The sequence below is a fragment of the Cupressus sempervirens genome, chromosome 3, assembly GCF_028749045.1.
Source record: "Cupressus sempervirens isolate cs-2001-9-10 chromosome 3, ASM2874904v1, whole genome shotgun sequence".
Lineage (NCBI taxonomy): Eukaryota > Viridiplantae > Streptophyta > Pinopsida > Cupressales > Cupressaceae > Cupressus > Cupressus sempervirens.
Genome location: NC_143120.1, coordinates 917,590,691 through 917,611,553, shown reverse-complemented (window position 1 = coordinate 917,611,553; position 20,863 = coordinate 917,590,691). Strand labels below are relative to the sequence as shown.

Sequence of the window (20,863 nt, the reverse complement as noted above, 5' to 3'; positions counted from 1 at the left end):
GCTTAAATCTACAAATAAATTCAATCAATTTTTCCTTAGAATTTTGTTTACAATGCATCAAATTAGTCAAAGACACTTGTGGGCCAATGTTGTTTTGAAATTGTTGAATAAAAGCATTAGCAAGTTGAGGAAATGAATGAATAGAATAAGAAGTCAAAGAACAAAACCATTGTAAAACCTTGTCATGAAAATTTTGAGCAAATAACTTAGCTAAAATCTTATGATCATGAGCATAATCACTACAAAGGATTTGAAATGTTTTAACATGATGAACAAGGTCTCCCTTACCATTGTAATTCTCAAGATGAGGCATATCGACTTGCTGACGAACAAGAGTACAAATAATATCCTAAGACAAAGGACTTCCCATGTCACAAGTAGGGATACTAAACTTGTTTTTAGTTAAAGAGGCAAATTGTCGTTGTAAAGATGACATAGTTTGAGCCAAACTGATAATTTTATAATCATGAGAAGAAATAGGAGGAATAGCAACATTAGATATACTAGGTAAAGTGTAAGAAGTTGTAGGAATGAAAGACATAACTAGAGGAACACTAGGAACTATAGTTCGCATAAAAGTAGAATAAGTAAAAGGAACATCATGATAAGAAGGTTGTGATATAGGAAGGGGCACATGAGGAACACTCATAGGAACAGAATGAACTGTTGTAGTCATTAAAGAAGGAGTATAAATAGGAACACTGGAAAGAGGAATAGAAGAAGGTTCTACACTGGTGACAGGAGGAAACAACCCTAAATCTTGAGCTTCTTGAGCTAAAGGTTTAATATTGGAATGCACAAGGTGAGTAATAGCATACAAGAGATGAACACCTTGGTCACTATCATGAAGAACTTTCTTAAGAGCCTCAATAGCTTGAATAGAATCTTGATTATGGTTTTCTTGAAGAAGCCAATTACCCATTTTATCAAGTTCATTTGAAAGTTTTTGGACTTGTTTAGGAGGAACTCTTAAATCATCATCCTCATCTTGAGAAGAGTGAGAAGAGTTTTGTTCCATAGGAGGATTAGAATTAGGAAAAATCAAAGTCTCATCCAAGATCCCAAGGAAAGGAGAAGAAGAATCAGGCTCAAAGGTACCTATAACTCTTTCGACTATGTTTAAACCTAAGATTAGAAGTAGGACTATAAGTAATAAAGCTCATAAACTAATGAAATGTAAATGAACTAAACTAAGAAAACATAAAGCATAAGTATTTTTGTATTTTGAAAGGAATTTTGTAAAAAAAAATTGTATTTTTGAATTTTAAAATGCAAGAGCATAAACTAAATCTAATCTTAATGCAAGAAAAGACCTAACAAATATGAAATGAAATATAACATTGCAAATCACAATCATGCATCTAATTCCAAAAAAGAAAAGAGGGTAAGCATATCGGGTTCACCAAAATGAATAGAAAGAAAATAAGGGTTTCCTCTCTTAACCCTATTTTCGATATGATGATCCAAATTGATTAAGCAAAAGAAAGTGATCAATGTAGAAATAGATCATGCGATGGAAAATAGGGAGAGAGGGGGGTTAAATGGTCTTTCTATAATGAGGAGTGTGTGCTTAAATTCTAAAATAGATAAAAGTGAAATACTAACCTTGAATCTAGAAAATGTTGTTTTCTAATGTCTATGCATAGTTTTGAGGATCTTTGCAACCTGTTCCAGACTGGAAATGTCAAGGTAGAGAAAACCCATAAATCTTTTGTCTTTTTGAAGGGAGGTTGACCTTGACCCCGATAGCGGGGCACAATCTTACCCCGGGGCACAATTGTATCCCAAAAAGTTGACCTTGACCTGCACTACTCTAATGAAATTTATGTTCGTAGATCTCGCAAGTTCAACAAAAAGGGTATCCAAATCTACTCTTCAATTCATTCTTCCACACTTGTATCTACAAGAAAAATGGATTTTTTTTGGATGGGGGGTTTGCCTTGGTCAAACCCCAATTTGGAATTAACCTTGAAATTGAAATTGTAATATAAATAAGCAAAGTAAATGAAACAATTCACCTTGCTTATGTTGAAATCCTTCTGGAGGATTTGAATCCTTGAATCCACAAGTATGGATGCTCTAAATGTATGTAGAAATGTATGTAGGATGTCTCAAATCAATGACATTAGATCTTCAACACCAATCTTGAATGTACCTCTACATAGGAAAAGTCTTGAATGAATATGGACGGAGAAATCTTCAAAAAGAGGGCTCCATAGAGATTGAATGCTTCAATGGCTAACAATGGATCTCTTTGATGAATATTGAATGATTGAACACTTGAATGCTTGATCGATAATAGAATTTCACTTCATTGATCATAGATAGATTATAGATAGTGGATCCACTCATGATAATATCTGGATGTCAAAATGAGGGAAGAATGCTCCCTTATATAGAAATGTAGGGCACTAACTCCTAGAGAAGGCTGACATAGGAGCACTAAATCCCATTTAACCTTAACCCCTACGGATAGACCTAGATTAAATGTAATTTAAGAGTCTACCATTCTAAAACTTGAAACAACCGATCTGAAAGCAAGAAAAGAAACTTCCTGAAGCTTGAGATCCCAAAATTCCCAGAAATTGAAAATGAGACTTGGGGTTAGGGACGAGGTTGACCTTGCCCTAGGTGAGAGTTGAGGTCATCCTTGACCTAGGTCAAGGTCAAGGTTGACCTAGGTCAGGGTCAAGGTTGACCTTGACCCACCAAGTCATCCTTGACCCAGAAGTCAAAGTTCTTAGTTTCACAAAGCAAGTTGTCAAAAATAGGCCGGAAATAGAGAGAGAAAAGCATAGCAGGGGAACAATAGCCAGATCCATGCAGAGACCCATACAAGGCACTTGACATGAACCTAGAACACTTACTCAAAGGGCTAAATACTCTTAACATGGAAATGCTTCCATTTTAAGATGATACAATATCAATCTTGCTTTGTTTCTCACAACCTCACCTTGTTCACTCATCTTATTTTTGAAAACCCACTTAGTGCCTATAATATTCTTATCTTTGAAAATAGGGACCAATTCTCATGTCTCATTCTTCACAATCTAATATAGTTCTTTCTTTGTAGCTTGAATCTAATGATCATCTCTACATGCTTCATCTACAATCTTAGGTTCAACTTGAGAAGTCAAATACAATTCATCATGAACTTTGTTTCTTGTCATAACCCCTATGTCTTTGCTTCCAATAATATGATTTGTAGGGTTAGTCTTTGTCAAATTCTTGTTTGGTGTTGGTGTCACTAACTCAATTCTTACTTCTAGTATAGGTTCATAACTTTGTTCTTCTCTCTATTCCATAACTTGAATGTCATTATGCAAATCATTGTTAGTCTCAAAGATAGTTTCAACATTTTCTTAGATAGGTTTAGGATTATCTTCTTCATCATCAAAATCATAATCAAAGATTCTCTCTTTAACTCCAAATTTCTCATCCACTTTCACATTTGCACCCTCAACAATAGTCTTAGTCCATTGATTAAAACATCTATAAGCTTTGCTTTTCAACGAATAACCAAGGAACATACCTTCATCACTTCTTGCATCAAATTTACCAATGTCATCATCTCTCTTGATATAATATTTACTTACAAAATTTCTAAAATATTTCACCAATGGTGCATGTCCAAACCATGGTTCATAAGGTGTCTTGTTCATACCTTTTATTATCTATACTTTGTTCATTGTATATATTGTTGTATCGAATGCTTCTCTCCAAAATGTCTTTGACACATCATTCTTAAACACCATAACTCTTGTTGCTTCAGTTACAATACCTATTTATTCTCTCAAGATTTCCATTCTACTTAGGAGTCTTAGGAACTAATAGCTACCTCTTAATGCCATTCACTTCACAAAAGGTTTTACACTCATTCAAGGCAAATTCTCCACCTCTATCACATCTTAAACATTTAATCTTCAATCTAGACTCATTCTCAAATCTATTCTTAAACAACTGAAACTTCTCAAATGTTTAAGATCTTTCTTTAAGAAAAGCTATCCACATCATCCTAGTAAAGTCATCAAGAGTAATCATGAAGTACCTTTCACTATAGAATCCTCTGGTCTTAGTGGGACCACTCAGATTTGTATGAACAATCACCAATTTTGCTATTGTAGTAAACTTCTTACTAGGAAAGGAGCTTTTCTTTTTCTTAGCCATAATACATTCTTGTCACACAACATTAGTAGGCATCAATTTTTTTGGTAAATATCTAACAATAAATGTACTACTCACCTTCACAATATTATCAAATTTTATATGACAAAAGCTTCTATGCCACAACCAAATGTTATCAACATTTGCAACCAAACATGTAGTGTTTAGCTGAAAAACATTACCTCTAAATCTTGTACTAGTGTCAATCAACTTACCATCTTTGTCCTTAATAATACATGCATTTTCTGAGAATTGTAACTAATATCCCTTATCAACCAACTGTCCAACACTCAATAGATTATGCTTTCATTCATCAACAAAGTAAACATCATCCGTGTTAGTTTTCCCATCAAGAGTAATAGATTTTATCCCCTTGATATGACACCCGCATTGTTACCAACTTTGATAATTCATCCATCATGACTATTAAACTTAACAAATTTATTCATGTGTCACCAGTAAATATGGCATGAATAACCACTATCTATGATCCAATCAACTTTCTTCCCAACCTGTGATACTAAGACTTTATCTACTCTGACTTCCTTTTCAAGATTTTATTCTTTTATAGCTACAAATCCTAACTCATCACCACTTTCACTTTGAACTCTCTCATTAGACTCATCGTCTTTATTTGCATACAAACATTCTCTAGGCCTTTTGGACTTGAAATTAATTTTGTACCTTTTCACTCTTTTAGGACATTAGAAACATAATGACCAAATTCATCACAAGTCCAACATTTAAATATCTTGTTATTGTCTAGTTCTCTCCTTACTAGCAAGGAAATTCCTTCTTCAATCCTTCTATCTTCCTTAGAGATGGATCTGCTGCTACTAGAATAATCTCCACTGGTGCTTGCACTTCTTGACAAGGAAGGATGAACACTCAATGCACTAAAAGTAGTTTTCACTCTAGGAAAATCTCCAGCCTGTTTCTAGCTTACTTCTACTACTTCTAATCTTCCAAGAAGAGCTCCGCAGTAAATTTCTCAGTACAAGGTATAGCTTGTTCAATCATCTATGTTGTCTTCTTGAATGTTGGTGACAAGATTTTCAAGATCTTCCATATGATTTCATCTTCATCTTTAGTTCCATTACAAGACTAGATTCCTACAACAATTTATAATATTTTGCCAACATAACTTCTTATAGATTCATCTTCCATCATTTTAGCCTCTTGAAATAAAAATTTCCAATTTAATAATTTGATTCTCTTGGCATGCTTATCACCTTCAAAAGTAGATTCCAAAGCTATCCAATTTTCATGAGATGTTTCTAAGAATTTTACCTGACTATATTCATTTTCAGGAAGAACTAACAAAAGTGCTTCTCTAGCAAGCATGTTACACATAAATAGATATCTTTTAGCTTCACTAAATTCTTCAAGTTTTCTTTCTTCCATAATTTTTTTTTCATTCTTCATCATCAATCAATATCCTGAACCCATGTATAGAAAATGTGTCTTCATCTTCTCTTTCCAATTGTCATAACTCCATCAAACTTAGGATTTTCTTTTTTGAAATTACCTGCCATTGATCTCCTTGAGCTATTAAGATTTTCCTGCAAGGACCTAATGCTATGATACCAATTGTTATCTAGAAAATAAGTCCATCAAGATAACTCGGAGTGAGGGTCGGGGGTGAATCAATTATTAGATCAATATACCTTTTATCAATCTTATTAAACCTTAAACATGTGAGCAATATAATCAACAACCATAATAAGATACATATACACAATAACACCAGATATGTTAACTAGGGAAACCCTTCATTAGAGGGAAAACCTCGATGGGTGGGGGGGTTACCCACAAAATGATTTACTAATATATAACTTCCTTGTAAGGGGATGGACTCTATTATGAGCTAATTAAATGCATTCAGTACATATAATCCCTGTTAAGAGACTTTGAATCCCTGTAAGGAGATTTCAACCCTTTTAGGAGTTGTGCCAATCCTATTAGGAGTTGTGCCAACCATCTTAGGAGTTGTAGAATGAATGTAGATGGGTCCACTTTCCAAACAACTTTAGGGGCAAGACAACTAAACTCATTGTCTAACTAGTCTTTGTATTATTCCTTTCGCAGTAATAGAAATGCAACTGATATCCACAACACAAACTCTTTCTCTATCCCTCTTACTATGCCAATGCCACACCAAATACTTTCTCAAAACTCAATACCAAGTCTTCAAATTCACATCACACTAATCCCTTTGATGACTTACTCGCATTTACCAAATTCACATATCCAATACAAGTTCTCTTACAACTCATACATTACACTACATATTTCATCACAAGGAAAATAACTTTCCTCTATAGCATATCCTCAAAATAATTCATTGAGTTGGCTTTGATGCTTTTCCAATAAATTACAATAGGACCTCATTAAGATAATACAATTCATTATATCTTTTCACAAACAAAACACTGGCAACATAGTTTTTACAACTTTTCACACGTGCGACCTCAAACCTCACACACTTTTTGATGTCATCATTAGGCTGTCTACTGTTACTGTCTAACTTCACTCATCACGATTCTATCCCTGTCAGGAGATACAATGCAAACACCAAAAACCACTTCTTAGGTACTCAATCTACACAATGTATTCTGAAGATTATAAATAACTTTCACATGTTTTCAACTTTTTACACACGCACTTGTCCACATCATCAGGACATACTTTAGAACACATCCTCAATCATGCTTGACCTCAACATCAATATACAATCCATACAACCTCATTCTTTGTCTACTACTTTGCCAATCTTTATAAAAATAATACTATGTTGACATCAATGACAAACACAATCATGAATGCAACATGTCAATCTCCCAAATGTTATAACAATGCTTATGATACTCCCCCAAAGGAATACCATCAACATTCATGCTAACATGAGATAGCTGAAGGAAATAGACTTCTATGTTTAGAGATGGGCGAGGGAGATATGGCATGAGAGTGGATTTGGACTTGAGTCAAAGGGAATAAGTCATGCCTTAATTTATGCAAGTGATCCAAAGATAGATTTTAGGCATGGAAGAGGAGGTGATGTGTTTCTATTAATGTGGGTGAGGTGACTTAGTTGATTGGATGATGCGGGCAGTGGAAGGATTTGTTAGAAAAAAGCTGGTGGGTGAGCTTAAATAAATAAATAAATAATTTAATTAAAAGAGAAATTATTGGTGTATGAGATTTAAATTAAATAAATGAATTATTTAATTTAAAGGGAAATTATTGGTGTATGAGATTTTAATTAAATAAATGAATTATTTAATTAAAAAATGAATATTTGGGGTAGGGGATTTAATTAAATAAATGAATTATTTAATTAAAAAATAAATTATTGGTGAATAAGATTTAATTAAATGAATAAATAATTTAATTAAAAGTTTATTATTATTATTATTCTTTTAGGTAAGCTCTGCTAAGGGGGAAATACCCTTTGTCTTACTAAAAAAAGAGATTACATAGTATGTAGGAGCTAACTCTCCATTTACAAAACTAGTTACAAACAAGCTATGCTATCCATTTCAATGAAAGAGATACCCAATTCCTTTGCCAATAGAGAGCAACCTTGTTGTTACTTCTGTTGGGAATAGGTTATCATCAGCTTGACAAAAGGCCTCAAACTTACTCATGTCATAATCCTTTATGACACAAGTCTTAAATAGCTCCTAACCCTTCTTCATCAGTTTCTTCTTACCTTCGGCTTCCAGACAAAATAGGCTCAACATACGTCCACTATAGAGGTCGGTGTCAATCAAATCCAGGGCAATAGTCACCTCCAAATAAATCTCTTCTGCAGTCATTCTTCATATCATGCCATTTGTAGTCATTGAATGTCCCAATACTTGGATACTGGGTTGAAAAAGATCAAACAACATTATCCCATCGTGCACATGGCCTCTTGTCCAATAGTCCACACCCAACAAATCGATCATGGTTGCCTTTTCTTGATCATTGGCATGCTTAAAATATTTGGATACTTGTTCCTCTGGTGTCTCCACCAATGCCACTTCCTACATACACCTACAACTGATACCCAAGACACTCACCATCTATGTGAGGCAGATGGATGAAGACGCTTCTACTTAATTCTATAGATTTATGTCTACAAATACGGTTTGACACAAGATGTACAAGGGCCTTATGACAATCTTTTGCCAAGCCATTCGATCTGACTAATCTTTGCTATGAATCCTAAAAAAAAGATTATCTCAATCTGAAAGTGAAAGTGAAAGGTCTTGAACTTGCGAGAAACTCCACTTCTAGGAGGTGAAGCACCACCTTTTGTCATTATCCAATGCCTTTACTCGAGAATGACCGAATGTCCTTTGAAAGAATCTCCTTCAAATACAACGGCATGTGATCACCATACTCAAATCCCATCACTTCATTGCAATTAATCCCCAAATTCACCAGCAGGTCTACAACCCTATTACCTTCTCGGTAAACATGTTGAAGCTAAAATTTGCCCATTAACCTCAAATATTCCAAGATTTTCGGGATGCAATATGCTAGTCTCCATGATTGGAAATACCTCTTCGCTACTCTGTTGATGATGACCTTTGAATCTCCCTTGATGACCAAGTTGAATATTCTATTTGATGCATACCATCTAAGACCAGTTTCCAATGCAAAGATCTCTGCAACATTGTTTTAAGTGATGCCAATGGGACCTGAAATTGCTTTGACCAACTACCCTTCTTCATTTCAAATGATTATGCCAATCCTACTTCTACCCAGATTACCTCTACTAGCCCTGTCAAAATTTAATTTCAACCACCCCTGTTGAGGAGGTTGCCAAGTAACCAAATTTCTGACCACCTTCTCATCTCTCATGAGGTGATACCCTCTAGATTTGAGTGACCATAAAACTTCCATATCATGATCCCATTTAGATTGGTATCTATACTTCAGCTGTTGGGTCTTGATGCTAACAACTTCTTCAATGTCATCTTTAATCTTTTCTTGTAGATGAATTATTGGTGCATGAGATTTAATTAAATATATGAATTATTTAATCAAAAGAGAAATATTAGTGCATGGGATTTAATTAATTAATTAAATTATTTAATTAAAAGATTTTTATTTAGTGCATGGGATTTAATTAGATAAATGAATTATTTAATTAAAAGAGGAATTATTGGTACATGAGTTGAGTTTAGATAATAGAGGACAAGTTTTTGGGTGGAGGAATTTAATTAAATTAATTAAATGAACATGGGTTTGTGGGATGAAATTAAATGAGTTATGCATTTATTTAATTTAATAGAGGAAGGAGGATTTTATTAATTGAGCTATAATTAATTAATTAGGGGATAGCGCTAAAATAGTTAATATTAAATATTTAATTAGAATATGACTAAATTTGATTATGAATTTATTTGATTAGATTTGGGTGTCTACAATAAACACTATAGCCAAGAAGCCCAACTATTTCACCAAGGGTCAACATTAACAACTCTCAATTAAGAACCACAGTAGAGAGTGAACACGTGGAGACTTGAGCCTTGGTTGTAGGCACTACAAGCAAGAAACCCCACCATTTCACCAAAGGCAGAAACCTTAGAAATTTTGTGTAATAGGCCGAAACCAATAAATATTCTTTAACCCTTGGTTGTAAGCACTAGAGGCAAGAAGCCCCACTATTTCACCAAGGGTCAAAGTCAACAACTATTAATTAAAAAACATAGTAGAAAACGACTCTATGAAAAATTGAACCTTGATTGTATAAAAGAATCAAAGCCAATAATATTTTTATCTTATTCCTTATTTTTATAACATTGTTAAAATAGATTATCCAGATCAAAATAATGAAAACTGAATGAAAATCAATTATTGCATACAGCAACAGATTTTCATACTGATTATGTCCAACTTTCGAAGTGTCCAGTAAGCACAAAAAATTACCTTCAAACATTGCCTACCTTCTCTAGAAGAAACATATTTCTTATTTATTTAGTTATTTTATTATAAACTAGTAAATAAAAACTTTGACCAGCTTATAGAACCTTCCGAAAATTCAATGTCATCTCTCCTTGGCCAATACCTCTATCGAAGTCAGCTCTCGCCACAATTGTTTGACAAAATGCAATTGCACATTAATTATTTTTCAAAACATTGAACAAAAAATAAAATAAATCCAACAAAAGCTTAAAAATAAACTGAGACGTCGTGACTTGGACTGCAAGGCATAAGAATAGCAATATTTCACTTTCCCGTCTTTTTTTCCAGATTTAATAATTTACCCTCTTCTCAGTTGGGCTCGCCCTCTGCCAAGACAAATACACGGAAATGTAGTATAAAACAACGCGTTATAACCGAAGCGTTATTACCGGTGGTCACATGCGGGGAACGGTGGCACGCATTTTCAAAGCGAAAGAGAAAAGAAAACCAACGAAATTCATTGAAAGCAAGCAATTGGGGTTGTTTTCTCGACCGGCCACCACGATTTTCATTGCCAGACTTTTATCTGTGAAGAAGATTGGAGTCTCTTGTCGAAGTCAGTATTTTTTTCCTCGGAAGTATTAAATCTGTAAGGTAGCTGACGAATTGTTGAAGAATGGGGAGCCGTTACGACAGAAATCCGTTCGAGCCAGAGGAAGAGGATGTCAATCCTTTCTCGGTCAGTATTTCTAAAACATTTCGGTTCTATTCTGATTTCTTTCTCGCTTTCTGATAGTGGGAATTTCACGGTTACATCTGCCGGCGAATGTTTTTGTGAATTGGCGAATACGAGATTTCGGAGCTGTTTCAAATTGACAACGACTTTTGAAAAATTTGGATCTCGATTGTGAGAGAGGATTTAATTCATTTTGGAGGCCTTTACTCTGAAGCTTCACATCTGTGTAAAGATCTTGGGTTTCTGCCATAACAGAATTTTTTATTTGAACTCCCTATGAAAGATCTGGATGCTAGGTTAATTTGCGACGAGGCTGCGTAAACTTAATTCTCTCGGCTAAACGTTAAATTGAGTACTTTCGAGGAAACCTTTGGCGTAGCTGCCATGAATGAGAGCTTTTTGTTATACAATTTCGTTCGGGATTTATGCCTGGCATCGTTGCAGTATTTAATCAATTTTAGCCGGAAACATATATTTGAACCTATAGGGCTCATTCATGGAAGCCCTGTTGGTTTACAACTTTAGCTCAATCTATTCATAAATGATGCACACATATATAGATATTTACAAACATGCTTTTTCTGGTTTCATAGGCTCATAATTTTATGGAATACGATTAGATTTGCCTCTTATAAATTCTTGATTTGTTGTGTTTTACGGGTTCAGTCTTAAACAGCCGAACTGATTCATTTGAACTTTATCGCATTAGAGTATAATCAACCGAAAAGTTATAAACAATGCAGTTTAGGTAGTTTTTTTTTCAGCTGGGCAAGGTGATGTGAACTATGTGGGAATCTGGGCAATGTGGGAAGCTTGAAAATAAGTGCTGAACAAAATCTCATTACAGCCTGGTATAGTGCTGCAGTAAACTACTTGTAAATTAAAGTCATAATATAGACAGCAACTACAAGCCAGAGAGAACCCAAAAGACACAATGTTAAAACTTTTTGTTATGTCTTTTTTTAATTGAAAACAGGGAAAAATGCTAGATCGAAAGTATGTTTATAGAAATCGAGGTTGGTTTTGATTCCATGAAACATGGGCTGAGATTAATCTTCAAAGAATGGGTGAGATTCACGATGAAGGGCAGCATAAATTGATTAGGATACTTGGGATCTTTTTTTTTCTTTTTTTGATCCGTAAGAGGCCAAAGCCAAGGTTAATTATTTGTTGTGATTAATTAATTCAATTTTTAGCTAATCTCAACTAGATTTGAACCCAAGACTTCCCAATTAAGAGGCTCATAATTTACTATTGTGTTGTAGGCTCTTGCCTAGGATACCAGGATCTTAATTCTGCATAGCCTTTTGCAAAGAAAAAGGTTGTGAAGTACACCTTGCATACCTTGTAACTTGATTCTTTTGCAGTCACGTTAGTTTAATTATGCTTTGATTTGTTTTGCAGGAATGCTTCTTTCTCTGAACCTTTGTTATAAAGTATTTGAATATGTTTGACAGAGGAAGAAGCTTGTTTTTGTTTTTGTGAATGCATGCAAATTCTGTAGTGTGCATGAGCATCTCATAAGGTGAACAGGATATGCACCTCAGCTATTGGTACTTGTGTCTGATATTAGTAGGTTGTTTGTAATAAACTGTTAAAGTAGTCTTGTCAGTTAAATAAATTGATATGATATATTTAAGATTGATCTATGTTAGTAAATTTGAGGCCAGTTTTCTTTTTGGTGATTCTGATGTTCTTACTTAATGCAACGAATTAAGTTGGGAACTAACCCACCTTAGTTGCTCTTTCCCCATAATATTTCATTATTTAAGCTAACAGAAAGTTGTAGGGATTGAAAACATTTGATAGCTGCACTGATTAATTGTGTTGCATAGCTAGATATTATGGTATTGATTATTTTTGGTAAAGCAAGTTGCTACTTTATAGGTAGCTCCTGTTAACTTATAGACTTGGACAAAACATTTAAGAGAGGTTACATATGAGATTTATACATTCGTCATAGCAGAGGAAAAGATACTTGCAGAAAGCACATCTAGGGGTCGGTGTTGAGTGAGATAAGATGTTCCGCAGCAAACCATGGAAGGTATTCAGTCCAGTAGAGAGACAAGAAACCTGAGAATGACACAATACAAGTCCAAAGCTTCATGTTTGCTTTTTAAAGCTGACCAGGCAAAAACATCATGACAAACCCAAATATAATTGATGGTGCCTCCAGTAGGTGCAACACCTCATTTCAGTGGCTAACAGGGAACCAAATACACCAAACATTGGTCGATATTGCAGCCTCCAACAAAATGTTTTTGAAGCTGAGAATCCTACAATGTTGGATGAAAGGAACTACGATGCAACGAGCTCAGACGTCACTCACCATCCCTACAAAAAATGTCTACAGGAGAAAAAGGTCATAGGGATCAAGACAGGTAGAGAAGCAAAATGAGAAGTGGCAAGCCGATGTGAGAGACTCTATAGATATGCAGTGACGAATCAATCCATCTGTTCCCATCAGATGAGGGCCAGATCAATTCCCTTTTAACAATTACATTCGAACCATTCCACCAAGGAATCTGATTAGACACAATGACTCCCACTGTTTGTTCACACTAATGATTTGCCAGCATATCCGCTGCCTAACTTGACTCATTGTGAACATGTTGTATCGAGAATTTCTGAAACTGATTAAGAATCATTATGGTTCTAGTACATCTTTTTCTGAAGTTTCTAGTTTGTGATTTTTTGAGACTTGATAACATTAGTACAAAACAAAGAATCTTCTTTGAAATCTATTGTGCCTCTATCCTTATCTCTAGAAAGAGTCTGACTAACAAGAAGGGCATTGAATGCAGCCTTGTTATTAGATCAAATGGGCAAGCATTTTGAAGCTGCGGAAATCATATTATCTGCTTCATTCCTAAGAATCACACCTGCCACAACTGTCATGGGGTTGCCATGTAAGGCCTTGTCAAAATTTAGTTTTCTCTACAACATAAGCGTGCAGACCAATGTGCATTACTTTGCTTTTCAACTAGCTTCCTAGATTAGTCCTTTGGGAGTTTTAGCAACTTCTACTTGCCACTAATCATGTTGTCCCAGATGGTATAGATCTATTTGAATTTTAGTTCATGAAGATGAAGGGCATGGAAGGGCAAACCAACCAAATTCCACCCCACACGGAACTTCCGTGAATACTTGGCCAGCTAAAAAAGTAGTTTAGCAAGTAACAAGGAAATCACATTAATTACAATGAGGATGGACTTTGGGCAGGGCTACCTACCCTTGAACTCAAAGTTTCTGAAAGATTTGGCTATGTCTTCAGGTTAGATGCTTAATGTGTGGCTTTGAAGATAAAAGTGTTGACATTGGTGAGCAGAACTTGAAGGTTTTTGCTAAACGTATAGCATGATTCTTTAATATTTTTCCCCATTAAGTTCCATTGGTTCAATCCAATTAAATTAATAAATAGATCTTGTATATGCTTAACATTAAGGATTTTATCATCTAATTACAAGATGATTAAAGTTTCCAATTGTAATTACCTAGAGACAGGTGAGGTCTTTGGTATGGTAGATGGGTGCTGAGCCTTGGATGTCATCTGAAAAAACGGGTAGGGGACTAATACTAGAGACAGCCCAATGTAAAATAAATTAACATATTAAATTTAGAGTTTTGGTATTAGTTTGACATATCTGGCATATTGTTAATCAGCACAAGCTACTATAGAGGACCTAATTTTTCCCATTTCAATTATTTAATACAAGTTATGTGCACACTTAAGTCTCTGCAATTGTTTCTCTTCTGACAAGTACCTGATACAAAAATGCTCATTCAATTTCGTGCTAAATTAGAAATTACACATTTATCACAGTTTTTCTTTTATTCTTCAACTCTTGCCAACCAGTTATTAGCACGCTTGGTTAAGGATAAAAAACAGTGTAATTAATTTTATGTCTAAGAGTTTCCTTTTTAAGTATTCTTGTGGAAGATGTGTAGAGGCACTAGGAAAAATTGTATGAAGCCTCTAAATATCTTCAAACAATGCATGTCTTTTGGAGACAAGGAGGCATTTTTAATGTGGTAGATGAGCACTAGGGTTAAGCATGTGAGTCTTGGGGTAACCATGGTTTCAAGTAAATACCAAATTGAAATACCTCACAGGCATGTCAATTAGAAACTGATATGAAATAGATGCCTGGTGATTTAAGGTTTAGAGAACTTTTCACAATTTAAGTTTATCTTACATTATTAATATTTCTTCACTTAAATTTTGTAAAAAGCTCAAGGCGGTAATCATTTTTGGCTGCACAGGATCCAGTAGTACGAGGACAGGTGTCAGGACAATCTACATATGGTGGAGGGCCATTTTATACAACAGTAAGTACAATAGAAAACTCAATCTACCATATTATAGTGTCCACAGAAAAACTATGTACTCCATCTCTTTGCATACACACGCATTCATGTATAAGTAGAAATATGATTGTGCAGAGTTATGTTTGTGCATACACAGAATTGTGTTGATGCAAATAAATGTTATATGTCATACATTATATGCACACATTGATGCATATATAGACATATAGGCCAGGTTCGTTTTACTCGCACGTCAAGTAGTTGTCACGGAAGAGAATAGAGTATGGGATAAAGGATGTACTGAACTTTATATCTTTCCATGTTATCATGTAAATTTCTTTAATTATTAATACTATTAAAAACCAATGTTTTTGAGAGTGTAAGGAAGAACAGGGTCAATTTCTTCATTGTTTACAAGTGCCCATCCTGTTTCAAAATGTGAACCAGCAACACTTGAATGTATGTCATATTTTACTATATAGTATATACACAATCTTATTATTACTTAAGTTCAGACATTTGTTTTATTTCTTTATTGAGAATTGAACATTTTCCACAGGATTAAGCACATAGATTAGTAGAGATCCTTATGTTCCAGAAACAAATAATGGAAGGATCACTACTCTCACTTTTCTCAATTTGAGATATATTAATAGTTCTCTATCTTTTCAAGGTTTTTTGTTTTTGGTAACTTCAGGCAGATGTGATGCCATTTTGATTTTGCAATCCATTCTTTTACATTGCTTCTTGTAATTTAACGCCTTTTTTGAGCTTGTGGTATAGCATTTCTTTATGTTCAACAACCCTTGACTTACCTTTCTATTCCAAATTCAAGGATCTATTAATTTCCTTATGTCCTTATTTGTATCTTTTCTATCATATGCTTTATGCTAAATCTGTTACCAAATCTCTGGCCAAGCAGAGAGCCTTGATGAATTAGAGGATACCATAATGTTTCCAAGTTTGCAACAAAATATTGCAATTTCAAAAGCAGGCACTTGGATATGGACAAGATCGCAGATGGGTCTCCAACAAGGTCAGCTTCATTATTGGATATGGAAATCTTACATCATCAGCTGCAGCTGCAATATACATAAACTTTGGAATTTAACACATTTACTGTTGCTAGAAACAATGAGTATACAGTCGTCATTTTTGTTTGCCAAAATTATTCTTTAATAGTCATGTAGTACTTTGACACCATTCTAATCACTCAGTGTATTGTGCCATGTTTTGTAATTTTCATTTTTTTCAATGCATATGCTGTCAGTTTGTGATAATAATAAAGTCCTCTTTGGTTTCAATCTGTAATTTTAATTGTAAGTAGACATTTATAATTTTGCTTGGTACTTTCACCCTAAGTCACAGGATTCGTCTGAATCTTATGCTCGACAAACTTGAATTCGAATTCAAACCTTGTGACTTAGTTTTCACCTACTTGGTACTCCACATGTCTAGAACATATAATCAGAGCTTAGATCTTTCATTAAGAAGGCTCAAATTTAGTTGATATAGTTTTAGATGGTTTATTATCTGTCTCTGAGTGTTTTTAGCATAGTAATCTTAGATGTTCTGTAATGCAGCATCTATTTCCTAAATTGTCTAATATTTTTATAAATTCACAATTCACGCATTGTCGATAAATCATAAAAATGAGCCCTGTCAACTACAATCTGATTGCTTACAATTTTTTCCTAAAACAATATTGAAAGTTTCATGTTCTTGACATTAGTTTTCTTTGTGATAATTTTGGTAGCTAAAAAATTACTTATATTTTCACAGCATAGTAGTGTCCCATCTGCTGCCAGTTCAAGGCTTTCACCTCTGCCCCCAGAGCCAGCAGATTTCAACTATGACCATGGTGCAACTGTGGACATTCCACTTGGATCAGCAAAAGTATGTCTGAAGAAGTAATATTTGATTTTGCATCTGTTTTTATTTATATGTTCCAAGAATTCAATAGCAAATATCATTTTAAATTTGTTCTATGTTTCTAACCTTTATGTTGGTGGATTGTAGGATATAAAGAAAAAGGAGAAGGAATTGCAGGCAAAGGAAGCAGAGTTGAAGAGAAGAGAGCAGGTATGTGGTGAGGATAATTCAATTTTTTTTTTTTGAAATTACCATACCTTTTTGTTTAAAAAGGTAGATTGACTTTGTTTTTGTTTGAAAGTTTATACAGCCCTTCCATATTCTAATTAAAATATAATCATTATTTAATCTACAATATTAGTATTTATAAGATGGCAAAATACAATATCTTTCATCTTCAACCTGAAGTAATTGCACAAGCATACTGTATCTTTAGCATATGCACATATTCTGCATGATGTAAGTTCCACAAAGGAACTGATATAATAGATTGCTTAATCCTGTCTAATATAAGCTTTTTAGTTTTGAGCACAAGCTGTTGCACTTTCACTATAATCAAGGCCCTCTGAGTTATTCTTTTGTAATTGTAGGAGTTAAAGCGAAGGGAAGAAGCTGCTGCACGAGGTTACTGTTGAACTGCTCTACTTGCTTACATGTTCTAAATTTCTAATATATTTTGAAGATTGAAGTTTAAAGCATCTTTCTTCCCTTCTTAACACTTTCATCTGATCTGAGCAGTGTCTTGATATTTTGTGTTATTTTTAGCTGGGATTACCATTGAAGAAAAAAATTGGCCACCATTCTTTCCAATCATTCATCATGATATTACAAGAGAAATACCGACTCATCTTCAGAGGCTGCAGTATACTGCCTTTGCTACCTGGCTAGGTATGAACTTCATTAACACTTTAAATAATTTCAACAACATCAATTTGCATTTTTGAAGTACTTTCAGTTTCTTATGAATGTTAACTTGTTTGTCACTTGAGTGGATGTGAGAACACTGCTCTTTCACACCATTCTTTTTGGAAAACAATATCTATTTCTATATAAATTTAGAAAAGAATATGGATTACAATGAAAGCATTTGCCCTTTATGGTGAGTGCTCACCGAGATAATGTGGAACACTTTAATGAGGTATAAGAAACATCCGTGGATTGATGTTAAGCATTACAAGCTTTAAAATGGTACGAGGAATCTTATCTTTCCTTTTTGAGCCGAGCTTAGTTTTTCTTTGTTAGGAAGTTGGGAGTACAGTCGGTGAATGCACCCTTATTACATTGGGTTATACCTTCATTTTATATGCTTTAATGAGATCTAATCTAATTCACCTGGTTATCTCTTTCGATGTATGCGCTGCACCTGATAAATGTAGGGATTTCTGATCTTTGGATTCTGCTATGAAAGTGCTAACTCTGTCATTTGAGAAAATCTCAATGACAGGTGATCATAGCTGCTTTTGTGGATCATTGTAGTTCTTGTTAAGTAGTGTGGAAGTCTCAAGTAGTACTTGAGGGGCTGTTGCACAGTTTGTTTATGTAATCCATTTGACTCTGGTAGCAAGACCAAAAATGTCTTCTTGTTTTAAATTTATGTCTATATCTATATTCAATGGCACATGGTTCACTATCAAACAAAAAGTTTGAAATCCTGTGAGCTTGATGAAAACAAAGGAAAATATTTTAGTTAGTTTGTAAAATTGATATGGAAAATAGTTCAAATTGTTTTTTTATTCCTTTGTTTTTGCTAAATAAAAAAAATATTTGAAAACAAAATGTTTACATGTAAAAGCTTATCGCGGGATTTGCGGAAATCTTTTTAAAAACATTGCTGGAATTTGTGGCTATTAGATCCTTAATTTTGAAGTTACATGGCTAAGCCTATGTTGGAGGCATGTGTTATGGAACAGAAGCTTTGTTTGAATATCTTCAGGTTCAAATTCTTTCAGACATGAAGACCTACAGGTTTGTTGACTGTAGAATGCCTGTGGTCACAGCTGAACAGTTGTGTAATGTGCAACCTAAAAATTCAGCATTTTTTAATATTACTTATTAAAAATGTATTTTTTGACTCCTTTTCTTTTTATTGTATATAAAAAATATTTTGGAAATTTTATTAAAAGAATTGTTAAAATTTGTCGCAATCAGGTCTATTGTGACCTTTTCATAGCATCGTCCCATTGCAAATGAGGACCGCTGTTTTTGTTTGGTAGTCCTAGGGTTTTGGCTAAGATACCAATTTGTCCTGGCCCAGGGTGGATGTGGAAGCTGGTGCGTGATGTGTGGATGCCTGGTGTGTCCAGAAGCCCAGTGGATGCCAGCAGGATGCGCGCAGGGTTGAACGACTATTTACCTGCTCTGTTTTCTCAGAGCTTCAATTGAAATCCCACTCCGTTTAATCTGCTCTGTCTTGTTGAGATCTATTGATGAGCTTTGATAGGCCGGAGTCGGAAAGCTTGGCTGTGAATTGATCATCAACTCCAGCCCATTGTATCCTCCAAGACAATAAGATTGGCTCTGCTTTCCAACCAAGGAACCGACCTCCACATGTAGACAGTAACCGTATTCTCATTTTCTACCCCATGAATTTTTTTTTGAGCGTGCGCAAAGACGGAAAGTCTAGGAGAAATAGCGATCTGAATGAAAAGGGAGGAGAAGTACAACAGACTGAATTTTTATAAGCATCACACTTTTATATATTTTTGGGTTATTATTTTAGTTTTTAAAATAAAATTTTACTGATAAAATTTAAAAATATTATTATATATATTACAATATTATATTATATCAAAGTAACATGAATCGGAATCGGCAAGGCTGAATCGAATCGTGAATCGGCAATGAATCGGCGATGAATCGGCAAATTTGAAAAAACCCTTTAAATTTAAAGATTTTAACAATTTAAAATTTATTTCATGCACCCTTTATTGAATATAACTTAAACACACTATAACATCATCAAATAGAAGTTAAAACTTAACATACATAAACATGGAACATAAAATCCATCACATATGTAACTATGTTATCTAAAATGTAAATTGTAGGCTAGCTGAAGTAAATAGAAATCAAATGATCATAATGATTTAAATCATAGAATGTATGTAAGATGATCCATAAGACATCAAATCATAAATGTGCGTAAGAATCTAAGATGAAGATCCATGAAAGTTTGAAACATATGTCTAGCAATGATTCAGTATCAATATCTGTAAACAAAATATAAAAGCAAGGCTCCAGCTCAAGCCTCAGGCTCATAGTCATCATCATCCTCAACACCATCCTCAAGCTCGGTTGTAGCCTCAGCTTCAACCTCTGAGTATCCAGTCTGCCTAGTAGCAAGGCGTCTAATGTAGGTCCTAGAGGACTGCCGAGCCATATCTCCTGCATGTAAGATGGGCTCACGAACGTCGCTAGGGCCTGTGTCTGTGCGTGCACGTGTGCGTCTACCAATGCCTGAAGAACGTGCTCTAGATGCCTCAACCTCAATATCCACCTTGTCAATCCACACACGGTCCTCCTCAGTGAAGACTGGATCCACAACCTTTGTGAGCCACTCTGATTCTGGATCAATCTCCTCCAAAATGATTGGAGAGGAGTGAGTGCCCAAAATCTGTCTGATCCTAAGACGGAGGTTGTAATCAACAAAGACAAGATCATTCAACCTCTGCATTGTCAACCTGTTTCTCCTCTTCTAGTGGATGTGCTCGAACATGGACCAACTGTGCTCACATCTAAAAGCGCTGCTTGGCTGACTCAAAATACGGATGGCAATTTTTTTGAAGTTTTGGGGTTGTGGCCCCAAACATTTGCCACCATCTATCTGAAATAAGGGAAAATAAAAACAATTAGTCTCATTTACAAATTACAAATTACAAGTTAACT

The 20,863-nt window shown here is 34.6% G+C and overlaps 1 protein-coding gene across 2 annotated transcripts in view; it reads left to right on the top strand.

The window, feature by feature from the left end:
• The first annotated feature begins 10,509 nt into the window (after positions 1-10,509).
• Positions 10,510-20,863, top strand: part of LOC149569744 (secretory carrier-associated membrane protein 2-like) — a 48,915-nt gene continuing 38,561 nt past the window's right edge. The window contains exons 1-6 of one of the 2 annotated variants that reach the window (XM_089822472.1): positions 10,510-10,801; positions 15,062-15,127; positions 16,889-17,002; positions 17,126-17,188; positions 17,569-17,602; positions 17,744-17,866. In XM_089822472.1, coding sequence (XP_089678598.1) covers positions 10,739-10,801; positions 15,062-15,127; positions 16,889-17,002; positions 17,126-17,188; positions 17,569-17,602; positions 17,744-17,866 — 463 coding nt within the window. In that variant the 5' untranslated portion in view covers positions 10,510-10,738. The remainder of the gene's footprint in view (positions 10,802-15,061; positions 15,128-16,888; positions 17,003-17,125; positions 17,189-17,568; positions 17,603-17,743; positions 17,867-20,863) is intronic. The other variant, XM_089822473.1, reaches the window with a different exon arrangement.